General features: G+C 43.3%; 1 protein-coding gene across 4 annotated transcripts in view; it reads left to right on the plus strand.

Annotated features, from left to right (window-relative positions):
* NKAIN4 (sodium/potassium transporting ATPase interacting 4) overlaps positions 1–17,858 on the plus strand; it is a 50,332-nt gene extending 32,474 nt beyond the window's left edge. Inside the window, exons 4-8 of one of the 4 annotated variants that reach the window (XR_001122695.5) lie at positions 636–833; positions 9,144–9,204; positions 12,211–12,295; positions 16,091–16,163; positions 16,617–17,858. Coding sequence is in view for 3 of the 4 variants with exons in the window: in XM_072916939.1 (XP_072773040.1) it covers positions 636–833; positions 9,144–9,204; positions 12,211–12,295; positions 16,095–16,119 (369 nt within the window). In the remaining variant the exon portion in view is untranslated. The remainder of the gene's footprint in view (positions 1–635; positions 834–9,143; positions 9,205–12,210; positions 12,296–16,090; positions 16,164–16,616) is intronic. The other 3 variants (XM_072916939.1, XM_004177065.6, XM_004177066.6) reach the window with 3 other exon arrangements.
* The last annotated feature ends 1,239 nt before the right edge of the window (positions 17,859–19,097 follow it).

Consider the following 19,097-nt stretch of genomic DNA (forward strand, 5'->3'; position numbering starts at 1 on the left):
TTATAAAGTTCATATTTTCCAGGTGCTTGTGTTGATTCTCATGCTGAGAAGAGCCTGGCAGGACACTTAGTGCTGCCTTGTTTACCTTTTTCCTCTGGAGTTACAGGGTTCATCTCCCAAACCCAAAACTTGAGAGTTCTTTTCTGGATGAAGAAACCTCTAGCAAAATGTCCTTGGGTCTGCAGCCTGCACCCAAATTGTGCTGCTAGAGGATGGTAAAATAGATTTGTTGCAGGGCTGTCTCAGGAGTGGTTCTCATCACAGCAGCCTGCCTGGGATGTATATTTACATTAGATAACAGGAAGAAATTCTTCCCTGTGAGGCTGGGGAGGCTCTGGCACAGATTGCCCAGAGAAGCTGTAGCTGCTCCATGCCTGGAAGTGTTCAAGGCCAGGCTGGATGGGGCTTGGAGCAACCTGGGATAGTGGAAAGTTCTTTAAGGTCCCTTCCAAACCAAACCATTCAATGATTCTATGAAGGAATATCAAGCCAATGTGCTTTGATCTGTGCTTGCATTTTTGGGGAGTGGGGATCTCAGAAACTAAGTTTTCCACTGATTTAACAGAAAACTCCATCTGACAGCATGTCTGCCACTCTCAGAGTAAACAGACTCTCTTTGTAACTCATCCCTTTAGGACAGCGAGCTCCTGACATTCAACATCTCTCGGCACCAATCCTGGTGGAGTGAAAATGGCCCTGGCTGTGTAAGGAAGGAGGCTTCAATGCCTGGCATCAAGGGGCTGGATAACCATTCCTACATCTCTGTCATCGGCTGTGCCCTGGAGTACCGCTACATCGAGGTCATGCACAGCTCCTTCCAGATCCTCATCGCGGTGAGTGCCTCATGAGGGAGCAGCTCCTCAGGAGATGCTGCTTTGGTTTTGTTCTTTTCCAGACACAGAGGCTGGCCTGTGTTTTCCACCACTTTTTGCATTGCCTGATTGCAAAAGTCTCTGTAAATGTGTTTTGTTGGATTGTTCTCCTGTTCTGCCTTACGAAAAATACTGCTTGAAACAGTTGGAAATGGGTGTCAGCAGCCTGATGCCTGAAATAATGCATCTGTGCAACCATACAGCAACAAAGGGTTCTGAATCCCTGTTGGGGTGTGGGAATTCACGTTTTGACACGTTTTCAAAAGAAAAGGTTTTGGCAGGACAAGAGGAAATGATGTCAAATTGCACCAGGGAGGTTTAGTTTGGATACTGGGGACAATTTCAGCACAGAAAGGGTTGTAAAGTACTGGAACAAGCTGCTCAGGGAAGTGTTCAAAAAATGTGTGGATATAGCACTTGAGGACATAATTTAGAATGTGGTGGTGATGCTGGGTTGATGACTGACTTGGTCTTAAAAGGCTTCTTCCAACCTTAATCCCATATTTCTATGGAGAATTGCTTTTACTCCCCATGGCACACTGATGGGTGGTGGAGCACATACCTACACATTTGTTGTGAACAATCTCCAGAAAATGAAATCAGCTTTTAGGAGGCAGTAAGCAGCATGTTTTCCTTCTGCTGATACCCAAGATATATTCCCTAAATGTTTTCATCCATTCTTTCCTCATCACAGTCTTCCTCAGGCTTTTTAAAGTACTCTGCAAAAATGCACCATCGTAAACGTTCACTGTTAGTTGTTTCTCACTTTTCTGTGAAATTAACTGAAACAAAATATCCATTGTGCCACTTACTTCGGTGCTGCTCTTGCATTTTGTAGCCCACATCTCTAATCTGCTTTGTGTTGTTGCTTTGGGGTTAATGGCTTTAGCTACAAATGTGTACTGGGAAACCATTCGCATTTTGGCTTTCAGTTTTGGCTTAAAAAAGAAAGGTGACTCGCTCTGTTTAAATGCTGAAGGATAACAGAGATTTTTCAAGTTTCTGGAGCGCCAAGTACTTCTCTGCACGTTTTTGGTACAGCTTTCTGTCCTGATCCTGCATTTCCTATTAGCTGGGCTGGTCTGTGTGACCCAGTGAACTGCAGGGAGGGAGGAAGGCTCAGGCCCCTTTCTTGCCATGTCACAGAGAAGAGGCAGAGGCAGAAGCTCTTGTTTCCTGACTTGGATCAGCTCCCTGGCACGTGTGCTGGCTGCTAATATTCCCTCAGTTCTCCTTCAGGCCAAATGATCTGCACGAACCTGTCTGAGAGCTGCTGCCATGCCTGTGTGTGAAAAGGCAAACCTGTGTGTCCAGGAGAATACAGCCTGCTGTCTTTTAGAGAGGGCTTTTAGGTGGAACAGGGTTGCTGAAACAAGGGCAGACTTTGCACTCATAACATCCCCTTTTAAAGCAGAGAGATTTCTCACTCTTAGCATCGTTCCTGAACTCCTGAGCTGGCACAGCCCCTGTGCCCTGGGCCAAAGGTTGAGCCAACAAATGGTACTGAGTTTTTTTGGAATAGATCTTGTTTTTTTGGCAGCTTACTGACTTAGGCACGTGGCCCTGGGCTAAGTGATCACTCTGATATATAGATCTCTGTCTCTGGCAGTGGCTTTTCCTTTGCTTCTTCCCAAAGGCACATGACAATATTCTCTGTGCATCTGCAAAACATCACTAAGGGCCAGATGGGGAGACAGGAGGGAAATATAAGACAAAATAGGATTTAGGGAAATACTTTCTGTCTCTCTCTTTCTCCATGAGATTTAAGGTGCAATAAATTTTTGAGTCCTAAACCCTGGAAATGGGGTTAAAATACTCGTAGGCAAGAAACCCATATGGGCTGAGCTATGCAGTGAACTAAATTTCTACTTGTCCTGTAATAAAAGGAGAGTATTGAAGCCCGAGGTCTGTAACTGCTGATGGTTCTGAAATGCTTATGTAATTTTATCATGTAGTGGAAGGAATGGAGCTTTTCCCCTCTTCTTTGAGGTCAGGCAAAAAGCAAGTCTTTCTCCCTCAGACCTTGCCTGAAAGCAGTCAGCCAATTCTCTCCCTTTTTATTCTCTGAGGGTCAAACTCTTTGATCCCTGCCAGTATCTTTTTCTGTTCTCTTTATCTCACTTTGAGGCAGGTTTTATTACGGGCAGCTGTCCCCAGAGTGCTGGCAGGTACAGTGCTGCAGACAGGCAGGGACACAGATCAATAGCACAAAAACACAACCAGCAATGTGAAGGCTCAGGGGATGCAGCAAGAGACATGACCTCCTTCCCTCCTTGTCTGAGACCAGAATAGTCAGTTCCCTTTTAGGAAGGGCAAGGGACAGGCAAAATTTTGCTTTCAGTAGTTTGGTTTTGCTTTATCTAATGTTTTTTAGAAGTTGTGGGGTGAGGGGTGGTGTGTTCTGCTCGGTTTGGTTTTCACCCCTGATACAGCACTGTGAAATCCACACTGTTGGAATATGCAGTGCCCAACTGCAAGCACTTGATTTTTTTTTTTATTTTTTTCCTGGAAGTTCCAATTCCTTGAGACTACTGAGGGACTGTACTGCAGTGCTGTGTACCTGGGGCAAGGCTCCCTGAATTCAGTCTTGCATGCCAAAGGAGAGGGAAAGCAAACCTGGACCCATCTGGTGAGCACAGTGTTGGCTGTCAGCTTGGCTCCTGCTGATTATATCATCCTGCTCCTGGGCATACATTTGAGGATACATAAGGTCTTAGTCTGCTTTTGCTCAGAGCTTGTCTGCACTCCTTGAAGGCAAAAGCAATTCCTTTAATCTGGAATGCAATCAAACCTGGGCATATTAGTCACCACACATGATACAAGTTGCTGTAGGGCCCAGTATGAAAATCTTTCTCAATGCTTTAGCACAAAACATGGAAGTAAAAGGAGGTAAAAGTTCATTGGGGCAACATCTAAAAGTCTGTCCTGGCATAGATATGAACTGTAAAGATAATCCTACCAACCCAGGTAGGAAATGCAGCAGCAACTTTGTCAAGATAAGAATCTGCTTCGCTTTTCCTTAGCAAGGACTCATCTTGCAGGTCCCCAGCTCACCAGCCAGCAGGGAGAGGAGTGATTCCCAGTTCTGAAATACCTGGCATAGCTCTGGGCTCTCCATATGGTACTTCTGGGAGTGGGGAGGCTTGGGCTTTTCCTGAGGCTCCGCTGAATGGGGTAGAAATTGGAAATGTCTTCCCAGGCGCCAGAACTCGCTGCCTGCCTGTCTGTTGTTTTCACTCAGACTGACAGGTTGGAAGGTTCCCAGGGAGGCAGCAAGGCAAGCCTTGACAGCAGATGTTATGTGAGAACCAGCGTGCAAGAGATGCCTTGCTCTTGGCAGAAGGTAGATTTTCAGTGGTTGTAATTGCATCCAAAGAGTAAAGAGGTCAAGGAATTAAAGGATTTTGATTGCTTTTCTTTGGCTGTCTGGTCACAATAGCTCTTTCACAAGCTGGATTTTTGCTTTCTCACAGCAGACTTCCCCTCATTTCCCCCTCATCCACTGATGGCAGTGTGCACCTTTCATTAGCTCTGATTAGAAGTGAAATCTAGAATGCATCTGCCTAGAACGCATCTGAAAGAGTCTTTGCACCTATTCTCTGTGGTGGAAAAAGCAGTGGCAAGTTTGTCTATTGAGAGAAGAGTTTCACTAGGACAGAGGTAGACTAAAGCCAAGATCTTACACAAGTAACTGTAACACCTCCTAAAATTTGCCTTCCCATCCTTTGTGCATTTTGCACACTTGCAGCCAGCTGGTCCCCTTCTCCAGGTTTTTCTCTAATTTACTCTTTCTGGCTCCAGTGCCTTCATTCAATGCTGCTGTTTGATGAACAGGTTTCAACTCTCTATTAAAAAGTTCACTTCAGAGGACTGAGGGGCAGGGGGATGCTCAGACATATGTTTCCCCCATTCCCTTGGGGCACACTTGTCTCCTCCTGTCCTTCCCACTCTGTTTGCCTGCAGAGTGCTTGGGGCACCGCAGCTCCATCCTCTCTTGTGGGGCAGCGTGTGCATTCCCAGGCTGACAGAACACACCTGCCCTCAACATGTGTTCCTAATAAAAAGCTTAACCAGATCCTTCTGCAGCTTGGAGAAGCTGGTACTGCACATGCAGAACAAGCAGAGAAACAGCAGCAGGGGCTAAAGCCCTAGAACATTCTTTGGGGAATTAGAGCAGTGGCTTAGTGTCATTTTACATCGCTGACGTTTTCCCTCCTCTACCACCTCCCCGATGTAATTTGCAAAGATCCAGGAATTATTGGCATTTCCCTGGGATACAGAGCTTAAACTCCTCCTTTGTATTGAAATCAGCAGCCAGGATAGCACTTGGAGCAAGGGTGAAATTATTCCAAATTGTTGGCTTCTGTGAAGTTTCCTGTTGTGTGTTAATTGCTGATAAACTGGGTGATGTTTGGGAGTTTGACACATCTTTATCAAACATGCAGTCAGAAGAGAATTTCAGGTGTTTCTTGGGGACTGCTCATTCCACACTCCAGCAGACTCTTCCAGGGGAAAGACTGGATAATAGGAGCAGCATTTCTCCTCCTTAGCTGTATTTCATTCATAATTTATTCTGAAGGTGAGACACAGGGATTCTTGTGAGTTCAGTTAATCTTTGAGATTATTTAATTTGAGGTTATTTAATTATAGATGAATCCTTTAGAGTATTTAATTCCAGTTTAGGTCAGCATATAAAAAAACAGAATTCATATTTATGTTGTACATCTCTTCCCCCCTTGCCACTGAGACTTTCCTGTTCTGGCCAGATCACAAGACAAAGATTCTTTGAATAAAAAGTTCCACTCAATAAACAAGTTTTTTTTTTTATTGCTGAAATGCATCTAAAGAAGGAATGGATTATAAAGTCAATAAAAAGTAAATTTTAAACACTAAGCAGATGATTTTGAAACAAAGCCAGGAGATGGAAGGAATCAAAAAAGAAAACCCTCCACTGCAGTGAAGCTGGGATTAGAGATTTAGGGAAGTTCACTTAATTCACTAGTTTTTTATTGGTTGGTTTGTTTTTCTGAATGCAAAAAAAGTCACCTTAGTCATAAAGTGAAAAATGTATGGGGTGAGCAGAATGATGGTTGAGGGTTATGGAGCATTAATTTCTGTGCAAAGCAAACTTCCCAAGTCAATCACATTGCTTGGTGCTTCTGAACCGTGAAAAAATGTCCCGAGCTTTATCAGGTTTCCTGTGACAGTACAGCTGATAATGGTTCCTGACTCTGCTCATAAACTGGGCAGGTAAATCATTTTCATTGGTTATTCTACCCGGGGTCTCCTGACACAGGTACCACATAAGATTTGTGTCGGTGTGTTATAGAGTATAATAACAGCGAGTGGATTTAGGGCTGGCACTTTGCATGGCTCTTAACCCAAAGTTCCTACTCTGAAAGGTGACGGGAAATCTGGGGAGGGAGAAAACAGTCCTGGAGTTCCCTTGGAATCAGGGTGTGTATTCAGGGTGTATCAGTTTCTCAAGGTCGGCATTGAAGGCACTTGAGACTGTGTTTCATGTTTGGACTCAGTTGTTTATTATTTCTTACCTGTGTTAAAGTCTCACTACCGTGAGTTCAGCAGCTTTTTCATTAGCAGGGCACAAAATGGCTAACTAACTCCACTTACAAGGTCTTTTTAAGACTAAACAATCCAATTAAGAAATGACACCTAGATTATTTTCTCTTTTAACCCAATAACTGATCCCTTGAAGTCTACAATGCGGACCTTTCTGTCCAATCCCAAAACATCACCCAAACCTATGAAAAAAAAGGAAGAAGGTAAAGAAGAACAACCTGCCTCCACCCTAAAACCACCATCTTGCTTCATATTTATTTCTAAATTCTAAAACACCAAACTCTTAAGTTTTCCACCCTGTGATATTACATACTTCTAACCAACTACACACCCATAATCCCAGTGCTATTAATCAATTTTAAAAGCATGTCCCACGATCTCAGGTCAAATGCAGTATTCTCTTGTGGATCTGTGCCTTTTAGCTTTTAAAATTCTCAGCATCCAGGATTCCAACAAGGGTGCATCTCTCCTGCCTGGATATTTGTATGAGTGTAAATTGTGTTATTTGACCTGATGTAAGAGGCTGGATCTTGTAACTGTAAAAAAGCTCGAGCAAGCACAGAGGATGTGTGTGAGCACACGCCGACTTCGTTACTTGGGTTCCAATGCCTTTATGCTGGAGATCAGGGTGTGCAGAAGGCTGGTTGCACCTCTCCTGGAGTGCTGGGATGTGCCGGACGCACTCCTGTTTTTCCAAGAGCATCTATTCAGATCCTGCATCCCGCGGAGGAGAGGGTGGATCCCGGCTCCGGGAGCGGCCCCGGGGCTTCAGCACCACGGCCAGAGCCCGGAGCCGGAGCCCGGCGATCCTTCGGCTTGGGAAAGCTGCCCAAGACCATCGAGCTCCCCCAGCACTGCCAAACCCACCACTGAACCTGTCCCCAAGTGACACATCTACTTGTCTTTAAATGCCTCCAGGGATGGTGACTCCACCACTGCCCTGGGCAGCCTGTGCCAGGGTTGGATAACCCTTTTAATTATGAAATATTCCCCAAAATCCAATCCAAACCTCCCCTGTCACAACTTGAGGCCATTTCCTATTGTCTGCTTGTTTCTTGGGAAAGAAAGCCTTTACCTGGCTACAACCTCCTTCCAGGGAGTCACAGGGAGCATTAAGGTCCTTCCTCAGCCTCTTCTTTTCTCCTGAGCCCTCTCAGCCATTCCTTGTCAAACTTGTGCCCCAGAGCCCTCCCAAGCTTTGTTGCCCTGACCTGCCCAAAAACTGCCACAAACTTCAGGGAAAAAAAAAACAATTTCCAGCATTTATGGTACTACAGTACGAGCCATAGGAGAGAGGAAAAATCTATGATATTCTGTTTGGTTTTGATTTGTCTGCCTTAAACAGTGATAGTTCCATTCTGAGACAATTCTAAAAGGCAGCAGGTACAATGAGATTGGCCATTGCATGTGGCCAGAGGATTTATGTTTCCCTGTAGCACACAGGAGCTTATCCTGAAGCAGCCTTGGTTTCAGAAATGCCCAGCAGAGGAATGAGGGAGTCCCCAGAGCTGCCCTTCCTCCACTGAGCTTCTGGGATGTGCTCCCATAAGGCTCACCCAAGAGGAAAGGAGTAAGCTGCCTTCTCTTTCAGATGACTGTAGAAAAATCTTCAAAGGAAAAACAGGGTTTAGTGATGCTACAAAAACATTCAATTTCCTCCCAACAAGGCATGTTTTGTCAGGGAGAGCTGGAGGAACCACAAATACTGTAAAACTCCCCAGCAGAAATCTCATTATCTTGCCTTTTGTTTTCGGGTGTGATGTATTTTTCTGTCATATTAGAAATGAATGGACTCTACTTTTCAAGCCCTCCCATGCATCATTCTGTCTCCACTTGGAGTGAGTCACTGTGTGTTACAGGCTGACTCTTGTTCCCAGGAATTGAGTTCACAGTGGAAAACAATTATGCCTCACAATAACTTTACTAATGCAGTTACTGTCAACCAAGATCTTCCTAAGTGGGGTGTTATGTAAAGATGTGAAATGAAGGATGGAGAGGATATTTGATTAACAGGAAGAAGGCAAAGCAAAATAAGACCCTGCTGCATCTGGAATGCTTAACTCCCATAGTAGCAGGAGTTTGTTTCTGTGTTTAGACTGAGGAACACCTTGATAGTGAGCCTGACAGTGAACTGTTCTAAAGCAGCTCTGATGCTTTAGAGTTTCTAGAAACTACCAAGTTACTAAAGATTTTGGTGTCTGAACATTTCTGCCAGTACAGCACCATTCTTATGGTTAACTAATTTTCTATCTCATCTGCATAAAAACTACTCACCTCTAATTGGTAATTTACCCCATATGACAGGAATGCTGAGCTGACGAGTTCTTCTCATTCAAACTCTATTGTTGTCTGTCCCACAAGGCCCTCTCCTGTATCCCCATCACTTCTTACAGAGACTTAACTTAGCACAGGAGTTTCAGTTTCAACAAAGCCAACCCAGGTTCTTGCCAATAATTCAAGCAACTGAAGGTGAGGATGGGCCTTACAAGTTTTCCTTCTGAAGCTTTGGGTGTGCTCCATCCCTGACACCCACACCTGCCTCCCTCCCTCCAGCAGATATGGCTTGGCTCCACAGTTACAGAAATGCTGCCAAGCTGAGTGTAAAGAGTGCCTGTTGAAGTAGTGCCCAGTGGGTTCTGACCAGGCTCACACTGGCTGATGCTAAAATGATTTATTCTCTCTCTTTTCCAGCTGGTGGGCTTTGTGTACGCCTGTTACGTGGTTAGTGTTTTTACAGAAGAAGAAGACAGCTGTAAGTATTTATCAGCAGATCCCTTGGCAAAGGTTTTGGTAAATTTTGTTTCTCTCTCAGATGTTTGTCTGTCAGGACTGAGCTGCCATCAGACTTCTTTCCATCTCTGCCTCTGTGTGTTATGGCACTAACTACCCCTCAAGGATCAGCTATTTTTACCGTGAGGGTTTTTTCCCTGTGTCACTCTGTGTTAGATGCTGTAATTCTTCTACACTTAGAGCACAAAAAGAGCTTGGTTTTGGCTTCTCAGCTGGACTAAGCCTTGGAGAAAATGGGTAGCTGCTTCTGTTCTCAAGCTCCTATAGCCTGAGAATAATGGCTCTGAAATATTACTGCTGTGATTAAAAGTACCTACAGCAAAGCTTTCAGCCCAGGGCTCGAGTGGGAGACCTGCAGAGTCTCATGTGCCACAAGCTGAGGGTGAAGCAGACCATGAGAGTTCTTGCCAAGAATCAATCTGACCACTAATTTAAGAGCAGAGGAAGTGAGTGCTGTGTTTGAATTAGGAGGAGGAAGGAGCCAGCTCGCTCGTGTTGGGTACACAAATCTCTTCAGTGACAGTCAGGCACTGTGACACGTGTCAGGGTCTGTGGGACCTGTGCAGGTATCCAACTGCTCCTGGATTGCTTTGTCCCTCTAAAATGCTCTTTGAGACCAATAATTTTACAAACAGAAAAATGGATGCATAAAGTAAATGCAAAGTTAGATCTGTTTGGCAAGGTGTTGGGTCTAGGCCAGTTTACTCCAGCAAAGGATCTCATCCAAAGGTTTTACGTCCAAGTATCAGTTCTTTCAAGGCATTGGTTAGGTTGTGCAAGTAGCTTTGTTGTTTTAAAGAGCAGCTGGCATGGAGCTGGCTGGAAAACAACAGCTTTGAACTGAATATTTGAAAGTATGTGAAGAATGTGTTTTCATAGGAGTGAGACGAGATGCATTACTTATCTGCCTTGTCCTTATGTTTTTTTCTTCCTTCCTTCCTGGCTGAACTCATTCTCCTGGCTTTATTGATAATTTCTTTAGAGCTTGGCAGTGCACTTAGAGAAGGTGCTACATTATAGTAATATTTTTTAAATTAGGCTATAGCTCTTCTATTAGCTAAATAGCTCCAGTTCTGAGCCCCTGCTGAATATTGTAAAGCAATAACCTGACAGAACTAATTTTTATAGTAGGGATCTGTTAGGAGAGGCAACAACATGGAAGGAAGCTTTATCTAGGAAACACAGAGCTGGTAATTTCAGGATATGTATTTTTCTTCCCACTAACAAATTCACTTTCCCTCCCAGTTTCCCAGCTTGGAGTTAAAATGCCAGCTTGAATAATTAACAATGACAAACCATCAATATTTCACACTCACAGGGGTAGATCCTTCCAGTGACCTGAATAAATTTGAGCTGCGTTTTAATTTTCTCTTCCATTTGTGGTTTCCTTTAAATGTTGCTTTGATATGCAGCATGAAGTAATTATAAGTGCAGAGGCACATTAATCAGAAGCTCATGCTAACGTGATTTTCATGAGAAAACACAGCAGTAGGGACCTACTAATGCTGAATTGTGGGCAAGAATATTTTAGATGTGCTAATGCAATGTAGTGAATCACAAGGAACCACACTTAAGATTTTAAGCTTCTAGATTTTGAGTGCCCTCATTCTTGTGTGTTCAGATTATAAGACTTGTTTGTTCAAGGTACTTGAGAGTGACTGAAAATTGCAATTCTTTAAAGTTTCCCAATTTAGGCATTCCACAGCTGAGGTAATAAAGTTAATATCTTAGTTTTGTTTAAAATGGCAGCCTGTTTTGATTTTAGAATACTCAAACATTTTCAAAATTGGCTGAGAAAAGGTAAAGTTTCATTGAAACTGTTTAGGAATTATCTCCACAATGAAGTTAGAACCTCTGCAGATTTCACTCATTACCTTCAGTTGTCCCAAAATCACAGTATCAGCCTGAAGCTCTCCATCAAGATGGAATTTGTCAGAATCTGTCGACCTTAGGTTTCTAAATATGTTTTAAGAAGTTTGGGTTTTTTCACATCCAGAATATTAGTAAATGTTTTTTTCTATTATTTGATCAGCAAAAAACCTCAAACATCTTCAGCTTAAATTTAAAATAATAGTGCCACCTTCAGGAAAGAAAAGTAAAAAGGCACTTAAATAGTTAATAAAACTCTCCAGTTATTTTTAAATGGCAGTTGGACAGGATGGTTTTCACACTTCCATACAAAATGTACTAACTTGGCATCAAAAAATGATCCAAACTGGGTCAGTTTTAAAGGGTTTTGCAAGGCCTGTGAGGTCAGTGACAAATCACAGCACCTCACGCCCTCCTGCCCTGGCCAGCTCTGTGCTGCAGCCTTGGTCTGAAGTCCGGGGAACTGAGACAGCCTTGGAAAATTCTTCCCTGGTTTCTAAGGGACTTGTCACTCAGAGCTCTCCCCGCGGAGCTACGCTGCCCTTCCGTGAGCCCTGGAGAAGGGAAGCATTGTTCCTGGCTGTGCACAATTCAAAGAAATCCACTTGGCAGAGGGGATGCAAAAAATACCAGGGCTGGAGCTAATGAGCTGGTTGCAGTTTTCCAAAGCTGCTCTGTTGTCTTGCAGGAAAGACAAGTGGGGCAAGAGAGTTCCCAGTTCACTGTGTAACCTTCCCAGGGAGGGTGTGCTGCCAGCCTGTCCCTGGCATTCGCTCCAGAGCCGTTCTCCAGCTTCCTCCCCTCAGCTCTGGCTTTGTCTGCTCCTCTCACGTGCGGTCACTGCGTGGTGGCAATACCCAAGGAGGCTTTCCTAGAGTCTTTGTTAGCTCTGCTTTAAGTTTTGTGTTAGCTCAAATCTCCTCTTTGGCATGCTTGCACATCCCAGGAGATCCCAGAAATCCATACCTGAAAAAATCACTTTTCTGTTCTGTCACTAATTTTTGTGTTTATGCCATGACATTCACCAAGCCTTCCTTTCATTTCCCTTCAACTTTCTGGCCATGTTTGTTTGTTTATTTGAGTTTTGATTTTTTTTCAGTTGATTTCATTGGTGGATTTGATCCATTTCCTCTCTACCATGTCAATGAAAAACCCACCAACCTTTTGTTCAAGCAGACATACCTGTAAGTATCATCTGTGCTAAGAGACTCCACGTGCTCCTTGGTTTCATGGCTCAAGGGTACCACAGGTTTGGGCTTTTTCATCCTTGTAGGTTAATTTCTCCAACAGGGCTTTCAGGCATGGAAGGAATGAACAAATGGACACCAGAAGGTGTAAACATTCCCTTTCTCAGCTCCAAAATAATTTTAAATTCTGCTGCCTCCAAGAACGGAGCCTTCCACGTGTGGGGCAGCCCAAGAGTTCAGCTGAGAGCAGAAAGGGGAGTTGGCCACAGCAGCTTCTCTCATACCAGTAATGAAGGGCCACTGTTGAATTCCCATTTCTGCTCCCTGAGGCACAAGATCACAATTTCACTCTGTCCACTTAAAAGCTGGTTCTTAATGAGATCCTCAAACACAAAGGCCAGTTCTGTCTGTTTAAACAGCAATGAGATCTGATTTTATATTATTTAAATTGATCTGCAAGAGGCAGTTCAACCCAGGGAAGTTTTATACAGCAGCTGCTGAGCAAGGCTGTTTTTCAGGAACAATGTTACCAGAATCCTGCCAAAAAGAAGAATATGGTGGAAAAGAGTGGGGCTGAGAGATGAAAAACTTCCCTGAGGTAGAGTGCTAGATGTGCCCCTCTAGTTTCATAAGGACTTGCTGCCCACTTTGTCACTGCAGCACAAGATCAGGAATACAAGTAATTTCTGCAAAGCCATTGCATTCCCTGTAACTTTGGGGGTTCTCTAGCGTTATTACAAGGGATGCTACAGGAGATTAAATATTGATTTCTCTCTCATTTTGTCACAGTGGGGTGGAATTTTTCACAGTCTGCAGAAGCTTTGCAGCTTTAAGCAGCTCTGTGATTTACTAGCTGGATGCAGCAGCATGCTGAAAAAGCATCACATTTTTACAGTAGAGTTTGGGCCGCTTTTTGCATAAAATGACCAATTCTCCTTTCTGTGGAAGAAGCTGTCACTTCTAAATGAAGATTCCCACATGGGGAGATTGTAATATAAAGAGAAGTTAGCAATGTAAAACTTTCTTCCAGGGCCTCAGTAAGAGGGGAAGGTGCTGCTTAAGTCCACAGATAACTTTGTTGTTCCTCCCTCCCATTCTTTAGCCCATCACTTCTCTGTTGATATTTTCTGCCAGCACAAAATAATATTTCTTTGAGGCTAACAGAAGGTGAAAACAGCTGCTGAGCTGTAGATAATGTGACGCTGTATAAATTTCAGCAGCCACCAAATAGCAATTTTTGTTTATTTATTTCATCCTATTGCCTCTTTTCCATGTGTCAATGGGAGTGAGGGAAGGGAGGGATAATTCATTCCCAGGTTATGGTGCCATGGAGTGTTGCAGGCTGGGGCACTGACTGCCAGATACCCTTGTCCAGCTGCAAAAATCATTTACTGATGACTTGAAGGCAGGTTTTTCTTTATTTAATATATATCCTCTTCAAGAAGATGCAAAACAACAAATACATCCAACCTATTTGAAATTTAAGAAGAGCTAAGGACCATGGGGTTTCTGGTTTGAACTCCTTTTTGTTGATGGAAATGCTGAATAAAACCAAATTTATTCTACAACTGATCACTTGGAGCTGACTGCAAGCAGGAACCTTCATTTTAGGATGGCATCACCCCCTTGGCTGCAGTCAGATGCATTTTCTGGACTACCACACTTCTCTAACAGGATCACTTTCTTTCATTCCCTAATGGAATGATCCTATTCACTCCCATTTTACCTATCCTTTTGTGATGATACCACATTCTTTCCTCCCACTGTGCACTTTCCTGCATTTTTTTCAACTCTCTCTTTTTCATATCTCTGAATTTATGAGTTTTTAGAGATCTGAGTATGAGTTTTTAAAGATCTGAGACCCCACAGAACAATGACATGAGCTGCTGAATTCAGTATTCAAACTGTGCACCCCAGTTCTGGCCTTCAGCTTCCAGCCACAGCACTGAAAGAAGTTCTTAAATACCTTTGCCTCCTGCCAGGGGGAAAACACACCTCCCCAAACTGTTACTGATAATAGGTACTTCCACACCATAATCCAGTTATGTCCCAGCTTTATCATAATGATCTCCCTGACCTCAGCTTTCAGCCTCCAATCAGTGGAAAACCTCACAAATTTTTCAAGTCAGGTGTTATTTTTCTCTTTAAGAAAAGATGCCAACAACAACCAACCATCATTTTGTGCTGTTGTTTACAAAAAAGAGTTTAAGAGTGCTCATCTCAATTCACACCTTGGACACTCACACAGCAACAATGGTATTCTAAAAATAAAGTTATTTCTGTTTCAAGTTCCATAACTGCTTTTGTTCCACGTTTCATTGACTCCAGGGGAGTTTGGTTGTGATCGTTACTGTTTGAAGTCACAACCTTAAGTAAAAGAGGCTCAAACTATCATGAAAAAAATTGTTCTGGTGGTTTTACTGCACAAAAGAATTGCCCTTAACTCAGTGCTGATTGCCAATCAAGGCACCACACTATTTATTTAATAATAATAATATATTAGCACTCTTGATAGAAGACATGTTAAAGTCTTCAGTGCCTGAGCTTCTGTGTCAAAGCACTTATCCAAAGGATAGTAAATCACTTCTGGAAAGACAAAGTTACTCACCTGAGGTTAAAAGAGAGTATTTCCAGTGAGTTTTTAGGAAGAAAGGTTTAACTCTTTCTCCTCCCTCAACTGAAGCACAAGTTCAGGTTGTGCCTGCTGGCACCACTGTCTCCCCTTGTTCTGCACAGCTCAGGACCTCTGGGTTGCTTTTCTTCTTGTTTGTTCATTTGTAGTAACAGAATTCTTATCACTTGAGGCAAAAAAGCAATTTTGCACCAATAACTGGAAGTGCTGGCCAAGCCAGCTTTGACATTTCTCACTCAAGCTGTTCTCTCCAAGCCCCTGCACTACCTGCCAAGTACCCAGAACATCCTGAGCATTTGTCAGCCCCCCTGCCTGCTGAATCCTTTCAGTTTCCTGACATCACTCTCCAAATTTGTTTTGGAAGGCAGCACTGTGCAGTCTCAATTATAAAGCAGAATAGCCTCAAAGCGTGATTTTCTACACAGGGTAGTGCTAAATCAAGAACCTGCTGGATGACAGGAGGTGATCTCTGTTTATTTAAAAGGTACAGGGACAAACACTAGATCTTCCTGCCTTTTGAGATTGTGTTTGTAAGGCCGAGCAGGGATCTGCACCTCACAAAAGTGAGTTCACCCCTAAAGCTGATCTGGCACCTCAAGCACTGCATCACTTTAGGGGCTTCAGAGCTTTAATTTGAGTTGTGTAGCCAGATTTGATGGACTTTCCTCAGATCTACCAATGGAAAGGGCCCTGTGTTAACACAGGGTGTGACTTTTATCAGATGGAGACCTCAGTATTGACAGGGCAGCAACAGGAGGTATTGGTTAATTGAGGGATCTGAGGCTCCTGTTGGCAATTGCTCACCTCAATGGTCCCTGATGGGCCACAGTCTGCTGGCCACAGGCACGAAGCAGCTGTGAGCATTAAAGGATTTGTCCCCATACAACCATCATCCCCTACTGGCTTAAAGTGGGTTCTTCAATACATCAATATGTACAAGCACACAAATAACATTAAGTCAAAAAGTCAGAGTCCAAGACTGAAACACGGTAATAAGAAGGAGGGGAAGGAAAACTCCTTTAGAATTTCTTTTCCAGCTATCCTCTCCAAACTTTGACAAGCAGAATAATTTACAAAGGAAATTTAAACAGGAAAAAATCCCACTTTGTTCTGAGGAGAGGAAAAACCACAAAACAAAACACTTCTGCTTCTCTTTCTAGGTAGACTTTTCCCCAAACAAACAACATGAATTTGCAAACTCTTTTGATCATCCTGAAGCTGCATGTGTAAGAGGTGATGTTTCAGCCAAAAGCATTCACTCACCTTTACTGCTGGCTCCAAAAGTAGATCTGCTTATCCTGCTGCACCTACACAAAAAGCACTTGACTGCAATTTCAAGCAGCTCCTTTATCCTAGAGATGACCCTTAGCTTTTTAAGTTTCTAACCAAAGTTTATGCACCTCCAAACGCTGAGGATCCATAGATCTAACACTTGAGCCTAACTGCAGCATATTCAGGTCTTACATATGCATTGCATTCTTTCCAGGCTTGAAGACTACTTAACCACATTACTTCTGAGCTCTCAATCCTATTCCTCATCTGTAGTCAATCATACTTAAAAGTCCAGAAGAGGAAAGAAAAAATTGTCCTCATTATTTCCACACCATTTCTGCCACATAAATAAAGCAATTGAGTACTTGCTCCACACTCACAGCCTGCCTTCACCTTTTTTTCCCCCTTTTATAGGCCTGCGTAAGTGAAGAGGAGCCAGAGGATGGATAACCTTGCACTCCACCAAAGGTGCTGCAGGAAACAGTCCCCTGGGGCCTGGATCTTTGGCAGAGGAAATGCAGGATGGTGAACTCCACTCCATTTTTTTGTTCCTTGTCTCCTTTTCAAACGCAATGAATGTACATCAAAGAACGGCCACACGGTTGGTTTTTAATCCTCCAAGTGCCCTGACGAACCTTTCCTACCACAGTCTGCTGGTACTGGCCCAGAAACGGCACAGGCCTAAAGACCTCTGGCAGAGCAAGTTCACCAAGAGCTGCAGTTGAAGTCGGAGCCGCTTCCTTGTGCCACGGATCTAGAAAGAAGGAAGCACTGCCCAACACCCTGGGACATTTCATACCTTCTGTAGTTAGTGCCCTCCCCTTGTTCTGAACAGAGCCTAAATCCCCTAACACAACTTCACATCCTCCCTGCCTGTATAAAATGAGGTGGGGGCTCTTTACACTCGAGTTACTTAGGCATTGTCGGGTTCTAAGTTAGAGATGAGAACTTCTCCCTCCTTTGTCCCACCCAGCCAGGAGCCCTTGCTCGTTCTCTGTAGACACGGCAGCAGCTTTTGTCCTGGAGCTCAGCGTTCTGTGCCTGACTCCTGTAATGCTGAACAGCTGGAAACTACTGCAGCCATCAGCTCTTCGCTCAGCTTCACCCCGTTCCAACCAGCCCAGCCATTCCTGGAGCAGCTGTAGCTTACTCTGGGTCTGCCCAGCTATGCTGAATTAACCCTGGTGTAGCTGAATCCTGCTGCTGGGCCTGGAAAAGGCCCAGTTCCTCCTCACGGATCAGAGGTGCCTTCATCACCTACAGCCACGCCTATTCCATGGAAACAGCCTGGTGGAAGAGTCTTTTTGTGGGGAGGGAAAGGGCTGAAGGGGAAATGCAAGTGTAATTAAGTTGCATTAATGAGCTGCAGCAGTTGATTAAAAAAGAAGAACAAAACCAAGTCAGCTTTGTTAGCTGTGTCTCCCAGCATGTTACGTGTCAAAAGTAGAGGAGGAGCAGTTGTCAGCCAGCCCTGGTATTTTTGGGCTGGTACTTCAAGTGCTGTTGTAATTCATTATTGTCTTGCCTAATTTGTTTGGGATTACTTGGCATTTTTTGAGAAATGCTTTTGAGAAGGGTCAAGCTTGAAGCCATGCTAGGGAGAAGTGTGAGGGAGGAATTAAATAAAAAAATAAAAACATTAAGTGCTAAATCAAAGACAGGATGATGCAGCTTTTTTTTTTTTTTTTTGTCTCATTCCACAGGGCCCAGGAAGCAAAATCCACTTTTATAAACCCAAATGTATAAGCACTGAGAAAGTATTTTTTGCTTCTGTGCAACTTCTATTCCAGGTAGCCAAACACCCTGAGTTCTGCTCGGGTGCAGCTGCAAGTAAAAATGTTGCTTTCTGTAGGGTGTTTTTTCCCTTATTTTAGGCATCAAAATCCACAGCTTCTGACTGAGCAACATAGACAACTAGTTTCATCCTAGTTTAATACCTTAAAGAAAAAAGCTCAACCCTGACAGCCCTGCATGACAAAAGAATAGTAAGTAAGAGTAATAAGTACCTCCCTTATGAGTGATATTGTGTCACTACCGAGTTAAAAATAGCAGTGAAAAACAAGCTACTCTCCATTTTGAGATTATACACAGCAGTGTGCACACACTTGAATTCTTTCTCCACCTCTCTTTTATTCACTTTCTTTACGTATCACACACATTCCTGTCTGCCAACCTGATGTTCCCTGGAGAAGCAGAAAAACAAAAAGAGACAAAGAATACACATCCTCTATTCAATGAGATTTTCCCAGGAAAGTTTGCATTTGTTTGGGGCTTTGCAAATTAATCTTTCCTTTTCTCATTAAGCACTGACTTCACACATTTTAGATTTAATATGATTTCTTTTCCTCAGAGAGTATTATCAATCAGATACCAGCACTCTTTGTCAGCCTTGTTTGGGAGTAATCAAAATTCAGCATAGATGGTGGAAAAAGCACAGTTTCAGCTCTGAATACCTGGAACATTTTACTGGTAATTTCAGGAAGCAATTCCTCTAGATGGTAAGATGATGGAATTTCTGGAATTGAGGTCTGCATGTTTTTAACACTACACCTCTCCAACTGACCAAGCTCTGATGCCACTTTCACCAATTAAACTGATCAAAACCCTTTACCAAGCACTCTGAAGAGATGAAGCATCAAACTCTGCCCTTAACAGCATTGCCCCTTGACTTTCATACACACTGGTAAAGAAGAATGAAATAAAAGTGTGATGACTGAGTCACTTCAGAACGACCACTCAATTGCCTATGTTCATTGTAGCATAAACCACCAATTAACCAGAAGTAAAATAAACACCAAGCCCATCTTCAGGTAAGACAATAACAATGCAGTATCAGTGACTGCCATTCATCATAAGGAAAAAAAAAAATCAGTCTGAGAAGAAACAAAGCTACCA

The sequence above is a fragment of the Taeniopygia guttata genome, chromosome 20, assembly GCF_048771995.1.
Source record: "Taeniopygia guttata chromosome 20, bTaeGut7.mat, whole genome shotgun sequence".
In the NCBI taxonomy this organism is placed as follows: domain Eukaryota; kingdom Metazoa; phylum Chordata; class Aves; order Passeriformes; family Estrildidae; genus Taeniopygia; species Taeniopygia guttata.